The sequence below is a fragment of the Tachyglossus aculeatus genome, chromosome X2 (assembly GCF_015852505.1).
Source record: "Tachyglossus aculeatus isolate mTacAcu1 chromosome X2, mTacAcu1.pri, whole genome shotgun sequence".
Lineage (NCBI taxonomy): Eukaryota > Metazoa > Chordata > Mammalia > Monotremata > Tachyglossidae > Tachyglossus > Tachyglossus aculeatus.
Window position 1 is genome coordinate 5,285,263 of NC_052100.1, and position 27,681 is coordinate 5,312,943.

The following is a 27,681-nucleotide window of genomic DNA, read 5'->3' on the forward strand; positions in this document are numbered from 1 at the left end:
CCAAGCTAGCTCTCTTCCTCCCTTCAAGGCCCTACTGAGAGCTCACCTCCTCCAGGAGGCCTTCCCAGACTGAGCTCCTTCCTTCCTCTCCCCCTCGTCCCCCTCTCCATCCCCCTCATCTTACCTCCTTCCCTTCCCCTCAGCACCTGTATATATGTATATGTTTGTACATATTTATTACTCTATTTATCTTACTTGTACCTATCTATTCTATTTATTTTATTTTGTTAGTATGTTTGGTTTTGTTCTCTGTCTCCCCCTTTTAGACTGTGAGCCCACTGTTGGGTAGGGACCGTCTCTGTATGTTGCCAACTTGTACTTCCCAAGCGCTTAGTCCAGTGCTCTGCACACGGTAAGCGCTCAATAAATACGATTGATTGATTGGATGCGATTGACTAAATGAACGCATGATGCAGCAGGGGTGGGCAGTGTGGGCCTGGTGCAGCGGGCCCGGGGTGGTGATGCCCAGGGGGAGGGTGGTGAGGGTGGGGGGCGTGTCAGGGCTCGGCCTTGGGTAGGGTGAGTCCCCGGTTGGGGCAGGCGGCGTTAGGACTGGGCGGAGCAGCGAGTGCTGAGCCCCCTCCCCCGGGCCGGCCCCCTGCCCAACCCCCTGCCCAGCCCCCTGCCCGCCCCCTCCTCCCCCGGCTGGCTGTCGGGGCTGCGCCGCGCCGCAGTATCTCGGAGGCAGAGGAGGAGGAGGAGGCGGCGGCTTCTTCTTCTTCTCCCTCCTTCCTGCGCTCCGTCCTTCCCCGCCTCCCCGAGGACCCCCGAGCCCCCTCCCCCCCCGGCGTCCCCATGGCCACTGTCAGCTTCAGCGGCCACCGCCTGGCGCTGCTGGCCGCCTACCAGGAGGTCATCCGGGAGGAGAGTCCTGCAGACTGGTGAGTGTCCCCCGTCCCCCCCCGGGGACCCCTCCCTCCCTCCCTCCCTCCCCACCCAGCCCTGCCGCTCCTTTGTCCCCGGGGATGATGGGCGGGAGGATGGGCAGGGGGCTGGGAGGGCCTCCTCCTCCTCCTCCTCCTCTTTGTTTCCAGCCGCCCCGCCTTTGGGGGGGTGGGGAGGGGGCGGTCTCCAGGGTGGGGCCGGGCGGCCTGGTCGGGGGAGCCAAGGAGAGGGTGGGGTGGGGGGGTCTTTCTGGGGGAGGGGGCTCCCCAAGGTGTGTGTGTGGGGGGGGACACCCGGGGAAGGAGGCGCGGCCATTCAGCGGCTCCAGAAAATGGTGCAGGGATTGGGGAGGGGGCGTCGGAGGGGCGCTCGCTGCCTGCCTTTGTGCGGTCCCCGAGGGGAGGGGCGGGAAGGAGGGAGGGATGCTGGGCAGGGGGCGGGGGGGCGGCCGTCGTCTGCCGGGGCAGGACCCCTGGAAGGTCACCGGGGCGGGGAGGGGGGACGAAGACGAGGCCCAGATGTGCGTCACCTCGGGCTGCAGCCGCGGCCTCCCTCCCCGGACGGGAGTCGGTGCCGCCGCCTCCGAGGAGCCCTCCGCCGGCCAGGGCCCCGGGGGCAGGCCTACGGGGGGCTGGAGAAGATGGGGAGGGAAGATCGGGGTGCGGGGCGGCTCCAGGGACCGGCAAGCCCTCCATCCCCGAGCAGGCCTAGCTTCGCACCCCTTTCTTTCTTTGGCCAGGGACTCCGGGGTCCCAGCCGGGCTGGAGATGCCCCCCCCCCCCCCCGCCGTCCCCTATTCCCTCGGGACCCCCCCCCCCTTTTCCGGGGCGGGGCAAGTTTTGTTCCCAGTTGTAGCAATGAAGGAAAATGAAGGCGAAGCCCCTCGGTGAGGCGGGTGAGGGGGCGGGAAGGCGCATGCGTTCTGTGCTCACCTCGGGGTCTCCCCTCCCCGCTCTGAGCCTCAGTTTCCCACCACCACCACCCCGGAAAAGAGGACGGTGTGTGCGTCGTCCCCCGCCAACCCCAACAGGTCCGGGTGGCAGACGTGGGGGTCGGACTGTGGGGCAGAGTCGGGGTGACCGAAGGGGACAACGGCGACAGGAGACCTGGCCCTCGGCCCCGCCACCCCTGGAACCCCAGCGCCCAAGAGGCCCATGTGGCCATCTCACCCTCCATCTCCACCCTCTGGAACTGGACGCACAACCCCAGGCCCCAGGGGAGGAGAGGGAGAGGACACTCTGGGGAGGAGAAGGGTCCTCACTCAGACCCCAGCCTGAGTAACAATAGCTGCCCATACCCCATTCTCTGTGCCCCATCATCTCCAGAGGACCAGAACCCTAGATGGGGGATGGTCCTTTTTGTGTGGTGATGGTGGGGCGGGGGGAGTACCAAAGATTCTCCCAGGGAGGGGGAACGGTTAGGGGTTCTGGGCAGAACAGGGCTGGAGTGGCCCCTCCTGGCACTGCCCTCCCCAGGGTTGGGCGGTGGGGCCTCCTGGCTGCCTGGACCCTCTCCGCCCCATTCCAGCTGTTGGCCCGGTTCCCCAGTCCCGGGGGGAGGGGGTGGCCTTCACCACCTGTTGTGTCTGCCTGTGGGCATCCCGACCCACCTTCCATCCCTCCTGCTGTGACTGCACCCCCCCACTCACACACTGCCCAGCTGTGACCCCTCCACACCTACCAGGCTCAGGGTTTGGAAGCGGAGCTGGGAAACGGGAGGAGGAATAGATACCAGGAGTTCCCCTTAGCCAAAAGCCCCTTTCCCAGCCTTCTCTGTATCCTGGTCCAGGAGAGAAGTGGCCCCTCAGGGCTTGCCCCACACAATGGGGCGGGTAGCCAACCCCCAACACCCCACCCCACCCCCGTCTCCTAAACCCAACCAGCCGATCTTTGGGCCGATCTCGAGTTGGTTGACCCCCAGACTCAAGCTGGACCCTGGAAGGGGAGGAGCTCTGCTGGGGGATGGGGCGGGGACAAGATCGGAGGTGCTTTTCCTCTGGGAGCCCTCTCCCTTTGCCCCTCGGGGGAGCAGGAGATCAATCCCTCCTGCAGCGGAAGAAGAAGGGGAAACAGGCCAAGAGTAAGATAAGGCTCCTCTAGGGGTTCCTCTGGGAGTTTGCATTCCCGCTGCCCCTCACCAGCAGATCCCGAGGACCCCACGTGACCTGGAAAAACCCGGCCCACCGGTGCCCCCTCGGCACCAGCCCCGAGCACCCTTCCCTCCCAACTCTAGGATGGCGACCCCCTTCCTGGGTCTCATCTCCCAGGAGAAGACTGCCCAGGAGATGGGGCAGGATGCGGGGGTATCCACAGGGGGCTGGGGTTCAGGAGGGAAAGGTTCAGCACGATCGGGGGTGTGGACGGGCTGAGGGCTGTTGTGGGGGACAGAGGGACTGGGGGATGGGGAACCGGGGTTGGGGGGGTCCCGTCTCAGCTCCTGCCACACACCAGCATTGCACCACTGGCCCCAGGCCAGGGCCGGAGGGAAGTAGGAATGACTAAAATTAGCTGCCCACTGCCTGCAGGGAGGGAAGGCCCTGGGCGGCTCCTCCTTGCCCCGACCCAGATATGCCAGAGACCTCGAGATGGACGCCTTTTCCTCCCCTTGATCAGCCTCGAGGGGTGTGGTGGGGTGAACCCCAGGGTTGGGTGTTCAGGGGTCGCTGACCTGTGGCAGAGCTGCAGCTCTGGAGGAGGAGATCTGGACCCGGACAGGCCTTTGGAGGGGGCGGGTGGTAGCGGCCCCCAGGCATGACCTGTGGCAGAGTGGGACAGGGTCTGTGCCCGACCTGATTATCTTGGATCTAGCCCAGCGCATAGCACAGTGCTTGGCGCGGAGTAAGCGTGTAACAAATACCACAGTTGTGCAGGAACCTGGACCTGCAGGGGTGAGGAACCCATTGGTGCCTCTTTAGGGGGGCTTCACTTCTGCGGTTAGCATCCCTGGATTCCACGGAGCGGGGTACTCACTCCATCCCTGGCAGTTGCTTCCTTGCCCCGCTGTGCCAGGTCATTGCGGGGACTGGGGATTGAAAAGATCAAGTAGCCGAAGCTCAGATGTGCCCGTGCTGGCACCATGCCCTGTGCCAAGCTCTGACAGGATACACCTCCCAGCACGCTGTCCCTCTCCAGGAAAGCTTCCCCTTTTCCTCCCCAGGAGCCCCCCACCCGGCCCTACCTGGGGTTGCCGTGTGGATGGCTGCCCCCGGGCATACCAGGCTGGGTCCAGCTGAGCTCAGCATCCCGGGCACAGTCTGGAGGGTTCAGAGCTGAGGGCCTCAGCCAGCAAGTCGGCCGCAGCCCTTCTCCTGGGCACCCCCACGGCCTGCGCCTTGGGCTCGGGAGTCAGAGCAGAGCCACTGGAGTAGTCAGTCAGTCAGTCATATTTACTGAGCGGTTACCGTGTCAAGAGCATTGTGCTAAGGGCTTGAGACAGTACAACAGTAAACAGATACATTCCCTGCCCACAACAAGCTGACAGTCTAGAGGGCCAGACAGATGTTAATATAAATAAATTACAGATTTGGACATAAGTGCTGTGGGGCTGGGAGTAGGGATGAATAAAGGGAGCAAGTCAGGGCGACGGAGAAAGGAGTGGGGGAAGAGGAAAGAAGGGCTCAGTCAGGGAAGGCCTCTTGGAGGAGATGTTACTTCGATAAGGCTTTGAAGGCGGGGAGAGTCATTGTTCGTCGGATATGTGGGCGAGAGAGACAAGATTGGGGTTTCAGTGAGAAGTTCTGCCCTGAGCCTTTTTCTGGGAGCTGACCAGGGTTCCACCCCCTCTGAGGGATTGCGTGTTGTGTAGCCGGCCAGTGACCCATTGCCCAGTGTGAATAACACCACTGGGGTGGGGTTCCATCTGAGTGTGGAGCTAGGGAATCTTTCATCATCACTCCAAGGGACTTAAATGAATGTGATATAATAATGATGGTATTTATTCAGTGCTGACTCTGTGCCAGCCGTTGGGAAAGATAATAGGTTTTGAGACAGGACACAGCCCTCGACCCCCCGTGGTTCACCGGCACATCCGATTGAATGAATCCCCATCTTACAGATGAAGAATCTGAGGCCAAGAGAGGTTCAGTGATTTGTCCCAGGTCACACAGCCGGCCAGTGGTTGAGCTGGGATTAGACTCCGCCTACTGAACCACACTGCCTCCAGGTGCTCTCCTTGGGGGCCTCTGGGATCGGGTAGGAGGGAGTTCTCAGCTGGCCACATTCTGTCCAGGATCTATGGGTTTGGGTCTGACTTGCCCTTCCTGCCCCCACCTCCCTGGGGCAGGGACTTTGAGTGGCCAGATTGGAAGGGCTAGGAAGGAGCTGAAGCTCAGTGGGGTCAAGGGGTCTGGTCCCCTTCTCTGGGAACCCCAGGTTCCATGTGGATTTCAGCCCCCTCCTGATTTTAGGGGACCCTCTGGGCCCCAGGGGCTTTGGGCAGGGATCTGACATGTCCCCAGGTTGGGGAAGGGGGGAGTTGGAAGTGGCTGGCACCTCAGAATTCTCCCAGGCATGGTCTTCTGACCGTCTGGTTTCTTGGGAGGCTCAGTGAGCCCCCTGAGGGCCGGAGGGAGTGGACAGGTGGCTGCTAGAGGGGCCCTGTTGGCAGGATCATTATTGGGAACAGCTGCTGTTTGGGGTCCCCCTGCCCCAACTCCCCAGTCCTGGACAGCTGGCGGCTTCTTCAAGTGAAAAGAACAGCTGGACTCACCCCACCCCCCCTTCCCGGCAGCTCCTTCCAGCCTCCTGGATGTTGGGGCCTGAGGACCCAGGCCCGGCAGAGGCGTGGGGGGGGGCGGGGCGGGAGGAAGGGGCAGCTGTGTAACATCTCCTGTGGGAAGTGGACAATTGGCATTGTGTTGGAATAGGAAATAGGCTTTGGGGTGGGGGGAGAGAGTGTGTGTGTCCGTCTGTCCGGGGGGAACAGGTCAGACTGCAATTAGGGTTAAGTGGCCACAGACTTGAATGGCACTGGGAAAGGCCAGAGGGGCAGGATGGGCTTTTGGCGGGGAGGGGAGGGTTCATCTTGAGAGAGGGTGGGCAGATGGTGCTGAATCCCCTCTCCACACAGCCAAGCCCACCCCTTCCTCTAAACCTCTCTGCCCCTGTGACACCCGTGTCTCCCCCGACCCTCCCAGTAGACCCGGGGAGCCACAGCTGTTTCCCACAAGTCATCAGCCTTGTCAATCTCCCCCCCGCCACCACCCCCATCTCGACCCCCCAAATCGTCCAGATCTACAAGGCAGTCAGCCAGCCAATCCTATTTATTGAGCACTCACTGGTGCGTAGCGCTGTCCTAAGCGCTCGGGAGAGTATGAAAGGACAATACAACAGTCATGGGGTGGAAACAGAGGAGTTGCCTGGGGGCTTGGTTATTCTGAGGGGTCCCTTGGGGGTGGCCCCAGAAGGCCCAGAAAGGAAGGGAGGGTGGGGTGATCCCACTCTCACTTCAGGTTTTACCAAAAATCTGGCCTGGGGGCTGTTCCTGGGGCTGAGGCAGAAGGCAAAAAAGAACTGACCAGAGTCCACACCCCACAAACCCGGGTTCTGTGGAGAGACTGAGCTGCTGCCCCCGGGGATCGGATTGCAGGCAGGAAGGATCAATCAATCAATCAATCGTATTTATTGAGCGCTTACTGTGTACAGAGCACTGTACTAAGCGCTTGGGAAGTACAAGTTGGTGTCCTTCTCTCCAAGGGGACGAGAGGGAGCTGCCTCATTAGGGACCCCATCCTCCAATCTCCCGGTCTCCTCCTGCTCCCACCCCCCGGGACCAATACCACTCTGACCTGAGAATGTGACCCAGGCTGGAGAGGGGCTCTAGCAGTGACTGGTGTTCCCCACACCCACCCTGAACTCCCCACTGCCTGCTCCCAGCAGCCCCTTCTCTGCCAGGTCCACCCCCTAATCATAGCCATCATTGTTGTAGTTGTTAAGCACTTACAAAGTGCCAAGCATTGTGCTGAACACTGGGATAGATATAGTACAATTAGTTCAGACACAGTCCCGGTCTCAAGTGGAGCTGACAGTTTAGGGGAAGGGAGAGCAAGTGTTTAATCCCTGTTTTGCAGATGAGGAACTGAGGCACAGAGAGGTGAAGTGACTTGCCCAAAATCACCCGGCAGGATTAGAACCCAGGTCTCCAGACTCTCACCAGCCCCGTGTGCTTTCCGCTAGGTCACACCGCCTCTGAGTTCTGGAGTCGGGGGAGAGAGGGATGAGCGAGGCTCCCAGACTCGGCTTTTCCAAGGAGGGTCTCTCCGCTAAGGCCCCTGGTCAGCGTACTAGTGAATGCTGGGCTCCGAGGCCGGGGAATCTGGCTTCGGGAGGAAAATGTGGTGACTCAGCAACAAGCTGAGCCCTGGCCAGGGAGAGCTGATGAGGCTGAGCCAGGGGTTGGGGTGGGGAGGATGGGTAGCCACAAGCTCAGCAGTGGCGTCTGTCACTCCCAATTGTATTTATTCTGTCGTATTTATTGAGCGCTTATTGTGTGCAGAGCAGTGTATTAAGCGCTTGGGAGAGTGCGGTATAACATATTCCCTGCCCACATTAAGTTTACAGTCTAGACTTTAGTAAAAATAAATAAAACACAGATATGGACACGAGTGCTGTGCAACTGGGAAGGGGGATGAATAAAGGGAGCAAGTCAGGGTGATGCAGAAGGGAGTGGGAGAAGAGGAAAGGAGGGCGCAGTCAGGGAAGGCCTCTAGGAGGACATATGCCTGCAGTAAGGTTTTGAAGTAGGGAGGTAGGGAGGATAATTTTCTGTCGGAGTTGAGGAGGGAGAGTGTTCCGGGCCAGAGGCAGGACGTGGGCGAGGGGTCGGCGGCGAGAGAGGCGAGATGGAGGGACAATGAGAGGAGCAAAGTGTGTGGGCTGGGTTGTGTGCCGCTTCGGTTTCACCCTCTGGGGAATGGGCAGGATGGTTCGGCTGATGAGACGGAGTGTTTTCGAGAGACCAAGAGTCGGGACAGACAGTTCTAGAAAAAAACTCTAACATCCACGCGGCTCCCGGGCACGTGGAAGTTCAGAGAGGGCTTGACTCTGGGTATGGGGAAGGGGAGGAGTGCAGGGGTAACTGCAGCTCTTGGGGACTCTGGCGAGCCCGGGTTGGGGGCTGGAGAAAATGCGACCCTGTGCCTGGGGGAACAGAGGTGACGGGAGAGTGGGGTGGGTCTGTGCGGAGAAGGAAGGAAGGCCGAGAGGTTCAGAAGGTAATAATAATAATTGTGGTATTTGTTAAGCGCTTACTATGAGCCAGGCACTGTACTAAGCTCTGGGGTGGATACAAGCAAATCGTGTTGAGCCGTACCCTGTCCCATGTGGGGCTCACAGTCTCAATCCCCATTTTAGAGATGAGGTAACTGAGGCATAGAGAAGTGAAATGACTTGCCCGAGGTCATACAGCAGACAAGTGGGGGAGCCGGATTTGAACCCATGACCTTCTCACTCCCAGGCCCGGGTTCTATCCACTACGCCGTGCTGAGGTGTCCAAGGAGTTAAGTCCAAGGAGAACAGAAGGGGTGGCCCCAGGCCACGGACGCCCAGTGTCCTGGAGTGGGATGAGAGGGGCCAGGGAGAGGTCGGTGAAGAAGGGCCGGGGGGTGCAGTGAGAAAGCAGCAGAAGGCCGGGACAGATGTTGGGATAGGAAGAGGAGGGAGTGCAGGAAATTCCCACGACTACCAGAATCCCCGAGGGGCTGGAGCCGGGCTGTAGGGGAGTGGGATGAGGATGTGGGTGGGTATGGCAGGGACCAGAGGGTAAAATTGGAGTAACCTGTTTGTGGAGCCGTGAGCCCCGGGGGGGGAGTAGGGGAAAGAAGGGAGGGCCTTGATGTGGAAGGGTCTGGGCTGGTGGATGGGAGGACTTCTTGGCGTGGGGTTCTCCCTACCCTACTCCTCCTCCTCCTTCTAGGCGTCCAAACCCTTTTGTGTGTGTGAGTGTGAAACCAGCCTCTTGGCTGAGTGCATCCTCCCAGCTGGGTGGCAACAGCGCTGTTGCTATGGCGATGGAGGGATGCCCACTGCCCAAATGGGAGGCGGTTTCTGCCTCTTCCCCCCCATCCCCGGCCACTCCCACGCCGTCCACTCCCTCGGAGCGGGAGGGATGAGTCCGGCGAGAACCCGGTCCCCGGCCCCTCTCTCCGCCCGGGTACCAGGGCACACTCCAGGTAGCCTTTCTCCCCGCCGGCCAATGGCAAGAGAGGAGAGCCGTAACCTAGGAACAGTTTCCAGGGAACCGTCTCCATGGAAGCCCCATCGCACACCCTAATGGCTCATTGATTTACCGCTCCAGCTACTGCCACGGCTCCCCTCGGCCCGGGTCCGAAGGGCGGGAGGACCTCCCCGCTCCCCACCCCTACCCGAGCGCGGTGCAGGAAATCCCCTCCCCAAAAATGCACCCAGGGGGGCTGTTTTTGCTCCTCGCTCGACCCTGCCCCGGCCGCAGCCTCCCCTGAAAACTATGACCATCACTGGTGGGCTGCCCCTCCTTCCCCACCCGGAGGGACCCCTGAAAGCCCAACAGGCCCTCCCCTTCCAGCGGATATCCTTGGCATCCCACCCTGTGCCCGGCAGTGAGCAGGGCGGGCTTAAGCAGTGTGGCCTAGTGGAAAGAGCCTGGGAGTGGGAGTCAGAAGACCCAGGTTCTAATTCCATCTCCACCGCTTACTGCTGTGTGACCTTGGGCAAGTTCTCTGTGCCTCAGTTCTCCGGCTCTCCCTCCTGCTGGGAAGCAGCGTGGCTTAGTGGAAAGAGCCCGGGCTTGGGAGTCAGGTCGTGGGTTCGAATCCTGGCTCTGCCACTTGCCTGCTGTGTGACTTTGGGCAAATCACTTAACTTCTCCGTGCCTCAGTTAACCTCATCTGTAAAATGGGGATTAAGATGGTGAGCCCCATGTGGGACAACCTGGTAACTTTGTATCTATCCCAGCGCTTAGAACAGTGATTGGCACATAGTAAGCGCTTAATAAATACCATTATTATTTTTATTATTATTACTTAGACTGTGAGCCCCATGCTGGACAGGGCCTGTGTCCGACCTAATTAACTTGTATCTACCCTAGCTCTTGGAACAGTGCTTGACACATAGTAAGCGCTTAATAAATACCAATTAAAAAGGAGGCCGGGGGTCTCCCTGGGGTTGTTCCCCACCATCACCCCCCGCTGCCTCCTCCGCCTCTTCCCTTCCCCATTTCCTCCTCTAAAATGGCTCTGGCTGGGGTTGCCAAGGCAACGCAGGGAGTTCTGTATCCCGGGTTGTTGTCTCCGCCCCTCTCGTGGCCTTCGGGATCATTTTCTCCGGTCCTGGGCCCTCCCGGCGCTTATAGCGCTCATTCAAACACAGCCTCTACTGGAAGACTCCGCTCCGGAGACACAGTTTCCAGCTGCCCCGGGATTCCCTTCCCCAACACCTCTCCTCCGCGGCCTTGCATTAAATTCCCTCTCCTCCTCTTCTCCCAGGAACTCCACCTTCTCTCCGGCTTTGTCTCGGTCCGAGGTGGGGCTTCCCCTCCCTCTTCCTGTGAATTCTGCCCCCCGGATCTTTTCTCTGGCAGAGATGGGGCTCCACTCACTTTGCCTAGGAATCCTGCCCCCTTAATCTTTTCTCGAGCAAAGTTGGGGATCCCCTCATTTTGCCCAGGAATTCTGCCCCCACCCCCCAATCTTTTTTTGGCCAGGATTGGGGCTATCCTCGCGTTGCCCAGGAATTCTGCCCCCCGCCTCTTTTCTTAGGCAGAGTTGAGGCTCCCCTCACTTTTCCCAGGAATCTCCCCCTTTTCGGTTTTTTTTTTTTTTGGACAGGGTTGGGCTTCCCTCCATTGTTGCCAGACCCCTCCAAATCAATCAGGGCCTCTCCCCTCCACACCCTTTCTGTTCTCAATCTCTTCTCCTTTTCCCTCAGGGCTTTGTACACATATGAGGATGATTCCGATGACCTCAAGTTAGCAGCCTCAGGAGGTAAGCTTCCCCATCCCTCCTTCTCTCTTCCCCCGTCAGTTCCCCTCCCTATTCGGGCCCTCTCTTTTCCACTTAGCGAGATGTACAAAAATCTTACATACCCAATTACCAAGCCTTAATTCATGTACGTACACCTCCCCCTTTTTCCTCCTATCGCTAAATTAGCTCAGTGTCTCCCTCCGTAGATTGTAGACTCTTGGAGGACCTGGTCTATATCTACTAATGCTTTTGCAGCCTCAGGCGCTTAGCACGGTGCTTTTCACCGGTGACGTACAAAAGAAATACCACTGATGTGTAGATTGATGCTCCGAGCTGGTCCGGGCTTGGGTGGGGGAATCTCAAACAAAGCTCATATCCCAAGCTCTTAAAAAGCAAAGGAGGAGGGCTCGTTTTGGTCTTCCCACACCCACAATCGGGTGTGGGGGGTCCTCCCCCGGGGGGCTAGGGTGGCTTGAGGCCGAGCGTGGGACCCCCTTGACCTGGCACCCCTCCCGCCCCAGGAGGGGGCCTGCAGGAGCTGTCAGGACACTTCGAGAACCAGAAGGTGATGTACGGCTTCTGCAGCGTCAAGGACTCTCAGGCGGCGCTGCCGAAATACGTCCTCATCAACTGGGTAGGTGGCTCGGGAATGTGTCCGTGATATCATTCTGTTGTCCTCTCCCAAGTGCTTAGTACAGAGCTCTGCACACAGTAAGCGCTCAATAAATACAACGAACTGAAGTTTTCCTTAGTACAGTGCTCTGTCAACTCCTTGAGCACAGGCATCATGTGTACTCTCTCCATTCTACTCTCCTAAACTCTTAATGCTGTGCTTGGCCTCCAGTAAATTATAAACTCCTCAAGGACAGGGGTCATGTTTACTTACCGTCTTTAAGAGAAGCAGCGTGGCTCAGTGGAAAGAGCACAGGCTTTGGAGTCAGAGATCCTGGGTTCGAATCCCGGCTCTGCCAATTGCCAGCTGTGTGACTTTGGGCGAGTCACTTAACTTCTCTGTGCCTCAGTTACCTCATCTGTAAAATGGGGATTAAGACTGTGAGCCCCCCGAGGGACAACCTGATCACTTTGTAACCTCCCCAGTGCTTAGAACAGTGCTTTGCACATAGTAAGCACTTAATAAATGCCATTATTCTTATTATTATCTCTAGGGTACATTTCTAAGCACTTAACACAGCGCTCTGCATACAGCACTCTGTAAACAACTTCATTGAACTCAAGCACTTAGTACAGTGCATACTACAGTAAGCGCACAACAGCATGGCTTAGTGGAACGAGCACAGGCTTGGGATTCAGAGGTCATGGGTTCTAACCCCGGTTCTGCCACTTATCAGCTGTGTGACTTGGGGCAAGTCACTTAACTTCTCTGTGCCTCAGTTACCTCATGTGTAAAATGGGAATTAAGACTGTGACCCTAATGTGGGACAATGTTGTATCTACCCCAGCGCTTAGAACAGTGCTTGGCACATAGTAAGCGCTTAACAAATACTATAATAATAATTATTATTAAATACTATATATATATGTTTGTACATATTTATTACTCTATTTTACTTGTACATATCTATTCTATTTATTTTATTTTGTTAGTATGTTTGGTTATGTTCTCTGTCTCCCTCTTTTAGACTGTGAGCCCACTGTTGGGTAGGGGCTGTCTCTATATGTTGCCAACTTGTACTTCCCAAGCGCTTAGTATAGTGCTCTGCACACAGTAAGCGTTCAATAAATACGATTGATTGATTGATTAATAAAATGCTATTAATATACCCCTTCTCTAGAGCATCAGCAAGGCATAGTAGCTAGAGTGTGGGCTTGGAAGTCAGAAGGTCATGGGTTCTAATTCCACCTCCACCACTTGTATTTAAGTATTAGTGATCGATTGGGTCAGAGAAGGGTTTAGAACTCGTTGGGGCTGGAAAAACTTCCTAGTGTTTGGTAGAGAAGGGATCGGGGCTGGTGACTCATTAGAAACCTCCCATGGCTCGCCTCCCCTCTGCCTGCCCCGGCTTGGGCTTTGTTCGGTGAGGTTTCCGGGCTTCCTGTGCCTTCTCTTCTGCTCCAGCATTGCTGCCTAGCGGCTCTCGGTCCTCCCAGGTGATCCCAGGGACCTCTCGTCCCCCCAGGGTGGGGGGGGCTGGGGGGGCACATCTTCCCTCTCCCCTTTCTATCCCCACTGGTAGAGCTATTGCTGAATCCTGGGACACCCCCGCAATTCCCCACTCCGGGCTTCCCCACCCCTTCCCTAGAGCAGCAGCATGGCATAGTGGCTAGTGCCCAGGGAGTCAGAAGGTCATGGGTTCTAATTCTGCCTCCAACACTTATTATAAATAATAAATTATTACACCACATAATATTAATAATATTAATATTAATAATTAATATTATTAATATTAATGTTACTGTTATATAATATTAATATATTATAAATAATAATGATGGCATTTATTAAGCGCTTGTTATGTGCAAAGCACTGTTCTAAGCGCTGGGGAGGTTACAAGGTGATCAGGTCCCACGTGGGGCTCACAGTCTTAGTCCCCATTTTACAGATGAGGTAACTGAGGCACAGAGAAGTTAAGTGACCTGCCCAAAGTCACACAGCTGACAATTGGCGGAGCCGGGGTTTGAACCCATGACTTCTGACTCCAAAGCCTGTGCTTGTCTGCTGGGTGACCTTGGGCAAGTCACTTCACTTCTCTGGGCCTCAGTGACCTCATCTGTAAAATGGGGATTGAGACTGTGAGCCCCACGCGGGACAGGGACTATGTCCAACCCAGTTTGCTTGTATCTGCCCCAGCTGTTAGTACAGTGCCTGGCACATAGTAAGTGCTTAACAAATACCATTATTATTATTATTATTCCCTCCCTGTCCTGCATAGGTTGGCGAGGACGTGCCCGACGCCCGCAAGTGTGCTTGTGCCAGCCACGTAGCCAAGGTGGCAGAGTTCTTCCAGGTGAGAAGGGGTTGCAGGGCCCCGGGGTGGCACTTAACGAGTAGTATTTTTTAAAAAAGGAGGGGAAATGGAGTCTTGAGAGTGGATTAGTCTTTCATCACACCTCTCTCCCGCGTCTTTAAGGAGAACGTGTCCCCTGATTCTGTTGTATCAGAGGGGGCTCGGGCCCAGCCGGAGGGGGTAGTGTGTGGGCCAGGGAGGGGGTTAGGATTAGGGTGAGCGGCCCCTCCTTTAAGCCCCTCGGGGTCCCTGGCACAGGGCGTGGATGTGATCGTCAACGCCAGCAGCGTGGAAGACATCGACGCCGGGGCCATCGGTCAGCGGCTGTCCAACGGGCTGGCCCGCCTGTCCAGCCCCGTGCTGCACCGCTTGCGGCTGCGGGAGGACGAGAACACGGAGCCAGTGGTCAGTTTCTCCTCCCCCCTCCCGGGACTCTTCCCCTTCTAACCCTCCCTTCCCTCAGGGACCCTTCCCTTTCTCCCCTCACCCCCCCAGCATCCTTCCCTTTCCCTTCCCCTGCCCCCCACCCCAACCCCGGGGCTCCCTTTCCCCCCTTCCCTCGATCAGCTGAGCCCATGCATCTGCCCCCCTCTTCTCCCGGGTTTTCCCGCCACCCTCCCTCTCCCCCTCCCCATCAGGGCACTACCTATCAGAAGACGGATGCAGCCCTGGAGATGAAGCGGATTAACCGGGAGCAGTTCTGGGAGCAAGCCAAGGTAAGCGGGGAAGGGGGGCGGTGGTGGAGGCCCTCTTCCCTCCCACCCACCTGGAGTCTCCCTGCCCTTTCCCAGGGGAGGAGGGCGGAGGGCCAGGGGGAGGCTGCGTGAGGCCTGGTGGAGCTAACCGGGGCCGGGGCTGGGGGTGGTGGGTGCTGCAGAAGGAGGAGGAGCTGAGGAAGGAGGAGGAGAGGAAGAAGGCCCTAGACGAGAGGCTGAAGTTTGAGCAGGAGCGGATGGAGCAGGAGCGGCAGGAGCAGGAGGAACGCGAGAAGCGGTACCAGGAGCGGGAACAGCAGATCGATGAGCACAGGTTCCTCCTCTCCTCTCCTCTCCCTCCTCCTCCCTCTTCTCCCCCTCCCTCCTCTTCTCTCCCTCTCCGTCCTTCTCCCTCCTCTCTCCCTCTCCTCCCCCTCCCTCCTCTTCTCTCCCTCTCCGTCCTTCTCCCTCCTCTCTCCCTCTCCTCCTCGCTCCTTCTCTCCTCTTTCTTCTTCTTCCCTCTCCTCCTCCTTTCTCTTTCTTCTCTCTCCTCCTCCCCTCTCCTCTCTTCTCCTCTCCCTCGCCTCTTCTCCCCTCCTTTCTTCTTCCCTCTCCTCCTCCTCTCTCCTCTCTTCTTTTCCTTTTCTCCTCTCTCCTCCCCTTCCCTGCCCAGCCCCAGACAGGCACCTGACCGACCCTCCAGAAGGGGCTGCTTCAGAGCGACCCCTCCCCCCCCCCCCGAACTCAGATTCCCCCACCCCCACCGGGGCTCAGCCTAGTCCCTGTTTCATGTTTCAGGCGGAAACAGCAGAGTTTAGAAGCTGAAGAAGCCAAACAAAGATTGAAGGAGCAGTCCATTTTCGTGAGTCCCCTCTATCAATTTATTTATTGGATGCTTACTGTGTGCAGAGCACTGTATTAAGCACTTGTGAGCAGTGCCTCCAGCGCTTAGAATGTGCCTGGCACATAGTAAGTGCTTAAGAAATACCATAATTATTATTATTACTGGGAATTATTATTGTTATTATTATTATTATCAGCAGAGTTAGCAGACACAGCACAGTGTAGTGGATAGAGCATAGGCCTGGGAGTTAGAAGGTGCAGGGTTCTAATCCTGACTCTGCCTCTTGTCTGTTGTGTAACCTTAGGCAAGTCACTTCACCTCTAAGGCCTCATTTACTTCATCTGAAAAATGGGGAATGAGACTGAGAGCCCCACGTGGGACGGGGACTGTCCAATCTGCTTTGATTGTATCCACCCCAGCGCTTAGTACAGTGTCTGACACATAGCGCTTAACAAATAGCACAATTACTATTATTGAGTCCTCAACATGGGGAGAAGCGTGGATTGCGGGCTAGGGGAGCAGGGGCCTGGGGAGTAGGGGAGGGAGCAGCGGCAGAAGGGGTGAGAACTGAGGCCTCAGCGTGCTCCCCTCCCGCAAATCCAGGGTGAGCAGCGGGAGGAGGAAGAGGAGACGCAGCTCAAGAAGTCCGAGTCAGAAGTGGAGGTGAGTGGGGTGGGGGTTCGTGTCCTGGAGACGCGGCTGCTTCTGGGGTGGAGCCCATCAGGGACCCCTTCTGCCCCCTTCCCGGCTGCTCCTGATGGTGCTTCTGCTCCTGGAAGAAGCAGGCCTTCAGGAATCTACTCAGCACCCCCCGCCTATCCCTTCTCCAGTCCTTTGGTCCCATTCATTCGTCCAGTCATATTTATGGAGCACTTACTGTGTGCAGAGCACTGCACTAAGAGCTTGTTTAGTATACAACAATAAACAGATACACTCCCTGCCCCCACCAAGCGTGCAGTCTGTACACTCCCTGCCCACACCAAGCTTACAGTCTAGAGGCCCCAGAGGGTGGATGGGTGGGCCGGGCGATGTGCCCCGGGGCTAGGGCTGACTGTCACCACCCGGTTCTACAGGAGGCAGCGGCCATCATCGCCCAGCGACCAGACAATCCCCGCGAGTTCTTCAAGCAGCAGGAGAGAGTGGCCTCGGCTGGCGATGCGCCCTCCCCCTTCAACCACCGGACAGGTAGCCCCACCCCCGGCAGGGCCATGTGATGCCAGCCCCTCCCACCCGAGGGATGCAGGGAGGGGCCGATTCACCGTCCCATACCCCTGCCCCACTTGCCCTTTTCCCCCAGAGTGGCCACTATGGCCCGAAGACACATCCAACATTCAGATCTGGAGCCAGAGAGGCCTGAGCTAGGGTCTGGCTGGGACCGTGGCGGAGAGAGTCCCTGGAAGGATTTTGCCCTCTGGGTTTTTTTTAATCCCCTCCACCCCCGGTGAATGCTAGGCCTCTGTTTTCTCCCACTTGCAACTGGGGCCAAGCAGGGCCATGACTACCCTAGTGAGAAAGGGGCCAAGTGTAGCAAGACCCCACTCCTGACCCTTCTGGAGGAAGGATCAGGGAGGAAGAGGCAGGCAGGGACCCCCTGCCCGGAAGGAGTTGCTTTGGGTGCAGCCTAGTGCTGGAAGTTCCAGAAAAGTATGGCCTGGAGGTGAGGACAATGCTGCCGGGCTTCCTCCCACGAGAGAGCTAGGTGGGAACTGACTTTCTGGTGCCGTGAAGACCCCACCCTCCCCCCAACACCCAGCAGACAGCGGGGTGCCCCACCTTCAAACCAGCCCCCAAATCACCTGGCCCGTGGAGATGTGAGCTGGGCTGGGTTGGACAGGAATTTGTGCCGTGGGGCGGGGGTGGAGTGGGGGCCTGGAGGTACAGGTACCACCTACATCCGATCTGACTTGGGGTTTTAAGAGCTTAGACAGCCAACCTGGCCTAGCAGACCTCTGAGATCAGAACGATCCGGGGCTCAGGGGGTGGGAGGGGGAGGCCCGCTGCCTGGGGCCAGGCCGCTGGCAATGGGCCTGTGGATGCCCACTTGGTCCTCGGTGGACTCCGCGCCCCAGACTGGTGGGTCTGGGGGGCCTGACTGCCCCGCTCCAGCTTAGCCATTGCAGTTTGTGTCGCCAGAGTGGTCGCTTCTGGCCTCGGGCTGACAGTGTGTCGCTGTGCCAGCTTGGCAGTCTGTCTTCCTTAGAGCTGTGCAGCCTGCATGCCTGTCCCGTCCCTACCCCCCGACCTCTGACCTCTGACCTCTTCCCCCCACGGTGCAGCTTGTTGACCCGAGTCGCAGGAGCAGGAGTGGGCTTCGTCTGGCTGTTGCAGCAGCGCCCTGCCGTGTGGGCTTGGACTTGATGTGTGTGCATGGTGTCAACGCCTTCTAGTGGCTCTGCCGTGTGTAGCAGTGGGGCTGTGGAAGTACTACGGAAAATCATTTTAAGACTAATAATTGTGGTATAGAATAATAATAATAATAACGGCATTTATTAAACGTTTACTATGTGCCAAGCACTGTTCTAAGCGCTGGGGAGGTTACAAGGTGATCAGGTTGTCCCACGGGGTGGGGGTGGGGGGCTCACAGTCTTCATCCCCATTTTACAGATGAGGGAACTGAGGCCCAGAGAAGTGAAGTGACTTGCCCAAAGTCAGCTGACAACTGGCGGAGCCGGGATTTGAACCCATGACCTCTGACTCCAGAGCCCGGGCTCTTTTCCACTGAGCCACGCTGCTTTGTTCAGCGCTTATTGCGTGCCGAGCACTGGACTGAGCGCTGGGCTAGATACAAGGTGATCGGGTTGGACACAGTCCCTGTCCCACGGGGGGCTCACGGTTTTCATCCCCATTTTACAGATGAGGGAACTGAGGCACAGAGAAGTGAAATAATAATGATGGCATTTGTTAAGCGCTTACTATGTGCAAAGCACCGTTCTAAGCACTGGGGAGGTTACAAGGTGATAAGGTGGTCCCACGGGGGACTCAGTCTTCATCCCCATTTTACAGATGAGGGAACTGAGGCCCAGAGAAGTGAAGTGACTTGCCCAAAGTCACCCAGCTGACAAGTGCCAGAGCCAGAATTTGAACCCAAGACCTCTGACTCCAAAGCCCGGGGCCCGGGCACTTTCCACTGAGCCACACTGCTTCTCAATACTGCTTCATGCTGGTATTTGTTCAGTGCTTATTGTGTCCCGAGCACTGTACTGAGCTCTGGGGTAGATACAAGGTGATCAGGTTGGACACAGTCCCTGTCCCACATGGGGCTCACAGTTTTAATCCCCATTTTACAGATGAGGTCACTGAGGCACAGAGAAGTGAAGTGGCTTGCCCAAAGTCACCCAGCTGACAAGTGCCGAAGCCGGAATTTGAACCCATGACCTCTGACTCCAAAGCCCGGGCTCTTTCCACTGAGCCACACTGCTTCTCAATACTGCTTCACGCTGGTATTTGTTCAGCGCTTATTGTGTGCCAAGCAATGTACTAAGCGCTGGTGTAGTTACAAGGTGATCGGGTTGGACACAGTCCCTGTCCCACGGGGGGGCTCACAGTTTTAATCCCCATTTTACTGATGAGGTCACTGAGGCACAAAGAAGTGAAGTGGCTTGCTCAAGGTCACTCAGCAGACAAGTGGCAGAGCCGGGGTTAGAACCCACGTCCTCTGACTCTCAAGCCTGTGCTCTATCTACTACACCATACAACTGAACGAATGAATGCTTAATGATATTTATAATCATATGGTGTTGATTAATCTGTCAAAAGTATTTGGAAGTTTTGTGCAGAGCACTGTACTAAATGCTTGGGAGAGTACGATAGAGTTGGTAGACACAAGCTCTGCCCTCTTGGAGCTTTCAGTCTAACAGGGGAAGAGACAGACATTCAAATACATTTCAGATAATTGTGGTATCGATTAAGCGCTTACTTTGAGCTAAGCGCTGGGGTAGCTATAAAATCATCAGTCTCTGCCCCTCATGGGGCTCACAGCCTAAGTAAGGGGGAGGGAGAACTGGTATTGAATCCCCGTCTTACAAAGTTAAGTGACTTGCCCAGGGTCATGTGGCAGAGCTGGGATTAGATCCCTGATCCTCCGACACCCAGACCAGGGCTCTCTCCTCTAGGCCGCAGTCAAATGCTTTGTCGCTCCATCACTTCAACAGAAAGTGGCAGGGCTGACCAGTTTGAGTCTCCTCATCTCCCGTGTCCTTGTCTCTCTTCCCTCCCCTAACCCCCACTGCGTAGGAGACCGCAGGAGTTCCGAGGGTGTGACGTCAGCAACCCGAGGAAACGTGCGCGTCTCTGCGTGTCTGTGTGCAGACATTTTGTGTTTCCGTCTGTGTCCAAGACACTTGCCTGGTGATTCTGCCTTGCTTCGCCGGCCTTATTTATCCGTCGGTCAGTGGTACTTAACGGAGCGCTTAGTGTGCTCAGAGCACGGGAAAGTTTAATGTGATAGAGTTGGTGGACACGATCCTTGCCCCCAAGGAGCTGACCGTCGAACGATCCATGGTTTTTGTTGCACGCTTTCTGTGTGCGGTTGAATCCGGTAGGAGTAAAGTCAGCGGCTTTCTTGAAAGCGGAAATGGGTTCGGGCCTGGAAGGGGCATTGGGCCCATCTCCTCTCCCCTGCCAACCATCCTACTGGGTCCCTCCAGAACTGGCTGTCCTTGGTGGGTCCTGGAATGGCTGGAATTGGGGGTCACAGTTATCTCCTGGAGATGCGGGAGGACCCACGAGGGGGAGACTGACTCTCTGCTCTTCTGCTCTCTTTCTGTCTTCGCCTGTCTCTCTCTGTCTCTGTCTCTCTCTGTCTCTGTCTCTCTCTCAGCAGGTCGTCCACACTGTCCTTTCATGAAGGCACCCGACAGCGGGCCGTCTTCCTCCTCCTCCTCTTCCTCGTCCCCTCCTCGGACTCCCTTCCCCTATGTCTCCTGTCACCGCACCCCAAATCTCTCTTCCTCTTTCCCATGTAGGTAGCAGCGCCAAGGCCCCGGTACGGGCAGGCCCGGCGGGGGGGCGAGGGGAGCCCTGCGTCCCAGCGTCCCCTGCCCCCCCCCCCCCCCCCCGGGCCCTGGCAAAGGCTGAGGTCAGTCCCCCTCCCCTCTCCCCGACCCCGGAGCCCCCTCCAGCGGGGCCGAGGGGGTGCGGAGCTGCCGTTTGACATCCTCTGTTTATCCCCAGAGCAGGTACTGCCGAGGCTCGGGGACAAGAGACCCGCCTCCGTCGGCCCGAGGGGCGGGCAGGCAGGCGGGCACCGGGCAAGCCAGTGGCCCGGGGGTTAAAGGCTCAAAGGCACCAGGGACCCTCTGACTGCCCTGGCACCGGTGACTGAGAGGGGACCGGTCCCTGCCCCCTCCCCACCCCTCCCTCCGGGGAGGAGACGGGGGACCCCACCAGGGGCAGGTGGAGTGGAGCAACCTCTCTCGGTGAAACGAGGTGGAGACGGCAATTCAGGATGTCGGTGCCCCCCTCCCCGGTCCTCCCCGCCTCACCCCGGCTCCTCTGGGCCCCCCGCCCCCCCCCAGCTGCAACGGCTCCCTTCCCCCGGCTCAGGTCCTTGTGCTTTGCTCTGCAGGCGGCCAGGTGGACGGACACAGGAAGCCGCCCTCCTCTGCAGCCCGCAGCCCCTCCGCCTCCAGCGCGGCCTCCACGCCCGTCGGGGAGCCGCCGGAGAGGCCGCTGGAGGAGACGGCGAGCCAGACGTTTCCTAGGGGTGAGCGGGCGAGGGACCCCGGCCGGGCGACCGGAGGAGGTGGAGGGAGCCGGCGGCGGGCAGACAGGAGGTGGCTGGAATAGCGGAGCTGGGGCGCGGGAGACCGGGCCCGGCCCAATAAGGTCTGGGGGGGATGCGGGTTGTCCCTGTTGTCTCTCTCAGGAGGGGTCTCCTCAGGGCTCCCAGATATCTCCAAGGTGACCCCATCAAAACCCAACAGCCTGGATCTCCTGCCAAGCAGAAGGGAAAGTGGGGAGGAATGTGGAGCTCGGGGTTCCAAAAGCCTGGTGGGACTATCTTCTCCCCCCTCTTCTTGGGAAACAAGGCAGAGCCTCCACCAGCTCTAGGACTCTGGCCACTAAGGGCCCGCCCCCCCCCGCTTCAGGGGAAAGAACACGGTCAGAGAGTCAGAGATCTTGGTTTCTAATCCTGATCCACCACATAATAATAATAATAATGGTATTTGCTAAGCGCATACTATGTGCCAAGCCCTGTTCTAAGCGCTGGGGTAGATACAAGGTCATCAGGTTGTCCCACGTGGGGCTCTCAATCTTCATCCCCATTTTACAGATGAGGTAACCGAGGCACAGAGAAGTGAAGTGACTTGCCCAAAGTCACACAGCTGATAAGTGGTGGAGCCGGGGTTAGAATCCACGACCTCTGACTCCCAAGCCCCTGCTCTTTCCACTAAGCCATGCTGCCTTGTGACCCTGGGCAAGTAGCTTCACTTCTCTGGGCCTCAGTTACCTCATCTGTAAAATGAGGATTGATAGTGAGCCCTCTGGGGGATCGGCCAACCTGATTACCTTGTATTTACCCCAGTGCTTAGAACAGTGCTGGGCATATAGTAAGTGCTCAACAAATATCATTATGATTATTATTACTACTATTATTGTTATTATTCAGGGCTCTGGCGACTAGGGGGGGCCTCCACCTCCGCTACAGGTTTCCAGCCACTGTGCAGGGCTGCAGAGATGGCAGCAGCTGTGGGAGGGTGACCGTCGTGGCAAGGGGCAGTGGAGTTGAAGCTCTGCCCGTCCTTCTGCTCCATGTTTAACAGTGCCGGGGAGGGGCCCCAGCTAACCTGGGTTCTGGGTCCCAAGCACGCTGCAGCTGGGGCATTCATCATCCTCTGGGCTCTTTAGGGGCAGATTTGATGATGGCAGCTTATCTCGGGGGGCAGCCCAGCCCATTAGTGCCTCAGTCTGCAGAAAATTTCCCAATGAAGAGCCCTGTGGGAGAGACCTTTCAATGGATCCCATTGGCCAGGCCCCCCTACCCACACATGGCCACCCCCCAGCTCCTTTTCTTCCAAATCTGTAATGCTTTTCTGGCTTCCCACTAGAGAAGAAGCTCCTTGTGGGCAGGGAATGTCCCCCCTACTTCTGCTGTTACTGCCTCCCAAGGACTTAATGCAGTGCGCCCCGCACTCAGGAGGCGCTCAATAAATACCACTACAGCATAACTCCCGGCACCCCAGCCCTAACTCGTAATTATGGCAGTTATTACACGCTGACTGTGGCGCTGCGGGGCGACGCAAGGTTATGAGAACAGTCACGGTCCCTGGCCCTCGGGCTCACAGTCTGTTTTATCCCCATTTTACAAGATGAGAAAATTGAGGTTCAGATTGGCTCAAGTGACTTGCCCAGGATCTCACGTAGGCCGGGGTAGAGCTGTGACTTGAACCTGGGACTCCCGACTCCCTTTCCCGTGCTCTTTGCAGTAGGCCGCGCTGGGTTCTGTCATGGTTGCTTAAAACAGACCCTATTTTAAGCACCTAGAACAGTGCTCAATGAATTCTGTTCCTGGTGGTGGTGATGATGATGATGCTATAAAGAGTGATTCCACTTTTTTTTTCTAACACTTTGAGAGGCAACGTTACCTAATGGAAAGAGCCTGAGTCTGGGAATCAGAAAACTAGGTTCTAACCCTGGTTCCCCAACTTGCTTGCTAGGTGACTTTGGGCAAGTCATTTGACTTCTCTGTGGGTTCCCTCCCACCTTTTGTTTTCCCCCTGTAAAATTACATACGTATGTCCCCCCGAGCCCGTGAGTCCTCATGTCTGATCTGATTATATCATATCTAGCCCAGCACTTAGCACAGTGCCTGGTGCATAATAATAGCAATAGTGGTACAAAGGCGCTTACTGTTATTCCCAAAATGAACGTGCAAGAGGACATGGAGAGGTGGGAGTGGGAAAAGGGGGTGTTAGGGTATTGCTGACTGCATCTCCCACCCTTGTGGCTGCAGAATCCCCCAGCGTGAGCGGCGAGGCGGCAGAGGTGACTGAGGGGCAGCACTGGCCCTTCCCCGCTGAAGACCCCCAGGGGACAAAGCCAGAGGAGCCGCCGGGCGTGGCCAGTGGCCCCGAGGAGGAGCTGGTATCCATGGAGACCAAAGATGAGGCCGAGCCCACTCCGCCCCCTGTGCCCCCTGCGCCCCAGGAGGAGAGCTCCATGGAGCTGGGGGAGCCGGCGGAGACCCCCGCCTCCGAGAGTCTCATCGACCTGTGGCAGAGTGAGAGGGCCCAGTCCTCGGCCGAATGGGAGCTTCAGGCCGACCTGCGGGCCCCCACCCCGCCCCCCGGCCCCGAGGCCATGTTGGTGGAGGCCTTCGCCCCGCCCCCTGAAGCCCCCCCCATCATCTTCACCCCCGGGGTAGCGGCTGAACCGCCCCCTCCCACCATCGCCCCGCTGGAAGATGGCAGCGGCGGTGGAGGAGGCGGCAGTAACCTTCTGAACTTTGACGAGCTCCCGGAGCCGCCCGCCACCTTCTGCGACCCCGAGGAGCCTGGCGAGGAGCCCGGTGAGGAGCCCGGCGAGGAGTCTGCCGATCTGATCGCCTCGGAGGGCTCTCAGCCCGTGGCCCTCGGCTACCAGCCGGTCCCGCAGGAGGCCGCCGGGGTCCACCCGCCGCCCTCAGACCTGGAGGAGCTGGAGCAGGAGTCGCACCTGCTGACCAACGGCGAGACCGCCCAGAAGGAAGGCACTCAGGTAGCCCGGGAGGAGGAGATTAGCGAGGGGACCCCCGGGCTGGCCCGAAGGCTCGCCGTCCAGGGAGGGCAAGGATCTGGGGGTGGGGGCTCTACAGGAAGTGCCAAAGAGAGTCGGCCAGCGATTGATGCGACGGTGGCAGGCTGTGCCCAGCCCCCGACTCATCCTGCCCACCAGGAGCCCTCTCTCTCTCTCTCTCTCTCTCTCTCTCTCTCTCGCTCTGTCTCTGACCATCTCCTACCCCCTGGGGTCCCCAGGGCCAAGCTTAGGGCTGGATGGGGGTTGGGTCAGAGGGTCAGATGGGTCAGAGCCCCCTCCCCCCCACCAACACCCGGGTAGCTGTAAGCTCCCCTGCCAAAGCCTGCTGTGCTTTGGCTCATCGGCCAGGACTGGATCGTGGTCCATGGGTTTCCGTGGCAACCAGAGAGGGCATCCTGGCAGAGAAGTCCCATCGCTGGTTGCCATGGAAACACAGGCCCGGGTCCTAGCAGGTAAGCGGCTGAGGGAGGAGGGGTGAAATATCTTGTGTCTGGGAGAGTGTTATGGGGGAGGGAGGAGGTGTGAGTGGGAGGCAGATGGAGACGGTCTGAGCTGCAACCCAGTCCCTTGGGACTGGGAGGTGGGTGACAGGGTTGTCTTTCCAATCCAGGCCAGCGAGGGGTATTTCAGCCAATCGCAGGACGAGGAGTTTGCCCAGTCGGAAGAACTGTCTGCTAAAACCCCGCCGCCTGTGTTTTACAACAAGCCTCCAGGTAATGGAGAATAGAGCAGCTGTTGCCATGGGGAGCGATGGGCATCCCTGGCACTGATCTCCCAGATCCGCAGAGTGGGTGAGGACTGGCCCAGGTCACGTGGTCAGCAGCTGCCCCCCCTCCCCAACCCCAGATCTCTGGAAAGAAGCAGCGTGGCCCAGTGGAAAGAGCCCGAGCCGGTGTGTCAGAGGACCTGGGTTCTCATCCTGGCTCTGCCACTTGTCCACTGGGTGAGCTCGCACAAGTCACTTAACTTGCCTGGGCTTCACTTACATCATCTGTAAAATGGGAATTCGATCCTTCTCCCTCCAACTCAGACTGTGAGCCCCGGGTGGGACAGGGCCTGTGTCTGATGCCTTTAACTTGTATCTACCCCAGTGCTTAGCACAGGGCTTGACACATAGCGCTCAATACATACCTTTTTTTTTTTTAAAGAGTCCAGAGTTCCCTTTCACTCCACTAGCTGATTGGCAAACCCACCAATCCAAGGAACTGAACAGGGAGTGAGTTAGTGGGGGGGAGATGAAGGAGGCAGGGACAGGGAAGAAGAGGAGTTTCTTTCAATCAACTGTCTCTTTTGGGTAGTTACTGCATGCCCAGCACTGTACTGTGGACTTAAGTCATTATAATTGTGATATTTGTTAAGCGCTTTCTATGTGCCGGGCACTGTATTAAGCAGTGGGCGCGGGGGAAGTCCAAGCCAATCGGGTTGGGTACAGTGCCTGTCCCACATGGGGCTCACAGCCTTCATCCCCGTTGAGGTAACTGAGGCTCAGAGAAGTCAAGCGACTTGCCCGAGGTCACCCAGCAGACAAGTGGCGGAGCTGGGATTAAGCAGAGTTGGTAGTAGACAGGATCCCCGCCCCGGGCTCTCTTCTAGGCCCGCCCATCCCGGGCCCCCACCTGGCCCCGTCCCCATCGAAACACACCTCCCAGAGGCCTACCCTAACCCTGGGCCCCACGGTGAGGTGGGCAGTGGGGCCAGCTGGCCCAGCCAAGCCACTTGTACTTCCCAAGCGCTTAGTACAGTGCTCTGCGCACAGTAAGCGCTCAATAAGTACGATTGAATGAATGAATGAAATGGGTTGCTGGCCGGGGGGGCGGAGGGGGAGGCGGGGGAAGTAGAGGTGGGAGCGGGGCAGTGGTCTGTCCCGAGGGGCCCCCACCCCTGCCGCTGGCTGACGGAGCCGCTCTCTCCCCACAGAGATCGATGTCACCTGCTGGGACACAGACCCGGTGCCTGAGGACGAGGAGGGCTTCGGGGGCAACGTCTAGCCCCCTCCACCCCCGTCCCCGACCCCCTCCGCGACCCCTCCCCTCTCAAGGCAGACACCACGCGAAGGCCGGCCGGCCCCCTCGCGCCTGCACCCACAGTATTGCTGCTCCACGGTCACTCTGGACTCTGCCGGTTGTCGTCCTGGGGCAGGGGCACCCCCTTCCTCCCGGGGCGGGGGGGGTGGAGGGCGGGGGGCGGGCTGGACTTTTACAGCTTTTTTTCTTTTTTTTAAAGTTGATAGGAGAAGTGTACATTTGACTGGTTTTCCTCTCTGTCGGTAGTGAGACGCAGTTCCGCATCCCCCTCCCACCCCGGGATTGAGGTTGTATATTTCTGTCCTCCTCCCGCCTCAGCTCTCTCCGGCAGGAGAGGAGGGGCAGGCCCAGGCCCCCGGTGACGGCCATCTGGTGCCCCACAGGGGTTTCTGGGCTCCGGTGGGAAAAAGGGTCCCTTCTTCCCTCCTTTCTTCCCCCTCCCTCCTCCGCCCCCACCCCCATCTCTTTCCTACTTTTGTTTGTTTCTTGAAAACACCACTTTGTATTCTCTGTCTAGGGCTTCGGATATTTTGCACGAATTTGAAAATATGGCAATAAATGGCTCTGTGGGCTCCGGTTCCCTGGGCTTCCCCCTCCCTGTCCTGCCCCGCGCCCGCCTCCCTGCCCCGACACATCTGAGCCACGAGGAGCCAGCAGAGGTGGGGTGGAGGGGGGCCGCGGAGTCATGGGGCACGGGGCAGTGGGAAGTGAAGGAGTTTCTGCCCTCCCGCCCCCCCCACCCCGACGGGGGCTCTCTCGCCTGCCTCCGGCCCCAGGGTCCAGCCCAAACCACTTTCCGTTGCCCCCGTCCCCCCCTCCCACTGGGCAGGTCCCAGAGCGGAGGCTCCAGTCCCTGGCCCCCGGGTAAGGTGCAGGTGGCCCCCGTGGCAAGGTGCGGGTGCCCTCCGGGCAAAGTGCAGGTGCCCTCTGGGCAAGGTGTGGGTGGTCCCCGCTGGGCTGCTTGTGGGAAGGCCTCTGTTGGAGCCAGTGCCCTGCCCCCCCCAACACCCCTTTGCTTAGTTTCCTTTTTCAAGTTCAGTAACTGTTTTTTGGAAAGCACAAACTTCTGTAATGGCGCGTGCTCATGTCTGTTAATAAAGAAATCCAGACCCAGGCCCTGGCCTAGTGCTCCCGGGATGCAACGGGGTGGGGGCTCCCGTCCCGGCATCCTCTTCTAGTCCCGCTGCCCCTCGGCCCCAGCCCCACCACGCTTCGGCTCCACCGTAGGAGGGGTGGCAGGTAGGCTGAACTTTCACCACGTGGAGGTGGGGAGGGGCAGGTCCCTACCCTCCTGCCCGGGCATCGTGTCCTCACCTGGGCCACTGTCCTGCTGCCCACTGCGTTGGTCTGGACACTGAGGTCGGGGCGGGGGGTCAGGGACGCATTTCGGGAATGCGGTCCCGGCCCTGACGGGGCAGAAGCCCTACCCCTAGGAGAGCAGGGGGCTGCTCCAGAAGTGGGCTGGCTGCCAGAGGGGAGCCTGGGCCCAGAAGCCAACGCAGGGGGGCCCAGGGCTCTTCCCGTCGGCCTGTGTCCGGCCTGCGATCGGCCCCGTCTGCAGAAGGGCCTCTGCAGAGGCCAGATGGCCCGGTGGTGT

The 27,681-nt window shown here is 58.3% G+C and overlaps 1 protein-coding gene across 5 annotated transcripts; it reads left to right on the forward strand.

Annotated features, from left to right (window-relative positions):
• Positions 1–689: 689 nt before the first annotated feature.
• Positions 690–26,221, forward strand: DBN1 (drebrin 1). Of its 5 annotated transcripts, none has more exons than XM_038770948.1 (15): positions 690–881; positions 10,785–10,840; positions 11,341–11,453; positions 13,711–13,785; positions 14,044–14,190; positions 14,424–14,501; positions 14,663–14,778; positions 15,279–15,342; positions 15,928–15,987; positions 16,398–16,509; positions 20,144–20,284; positions 20,891–21,028; positions 23,279–24,021; positions 24,671–24,773; positions 25,978–26,221. In XM_038770948.1, the coding sequence occupies exons 1-15, from the start codon at positions 796–798 to the stop codon at positions 26,046–26,048; spliced, it is 2,103 nt and encodes a 700-aa protein (XP_038626876.1). In that variant the 5' UTR covers positions 690–795; the 3' UTR covers positions 26,049–26,221. The 5 variants fall into 5 exon arrangements, with proteins under 5 accessions (XP_038626876.1, XP_038626875.1, XP_038626874.1 ...); XM_038770947.1 differs by having other exon boundaries at positions 691–881; positions 14,439–14,501; positions 14,663–14,814; XM_038770946.1 differs by having other exon boundaries at positions 695–881; positions 14,663–14,814; positions 20,147–20,284.
• The last annotated feature ends 1,460 nt before the right edge of the window (positions 26,222–27,681 follow it).

What these genes read in the sequence shown, in the direction of transcription:
- DBN1 (XM_038770945.1), top strand. Translation starts at nt 796, where the DNA reads ATGGCCACTGTCAGCTTCAGCGGCCACCGCCTGGCGCTGCTGGCCGCC. An exon ending in TGAAGGAGCAGTCCATTTTC is followed by an intron (nt 15,343 to 15,927) that starts GTGAGTCCCCTC and finishes CCGCAAATCCAG; the next exon opens with GGTGAGCAGCGGGAGGAGGA. An exon ending in CCCAGAAGGAAGGCACTCAG is followed by an intron (nt 24,022 to 24,670) that starts GTAGCCCGGGAG and finishes TTTCCAATCCAG; the next exon opens with GCCAGCGAGGGGTATTTCAG.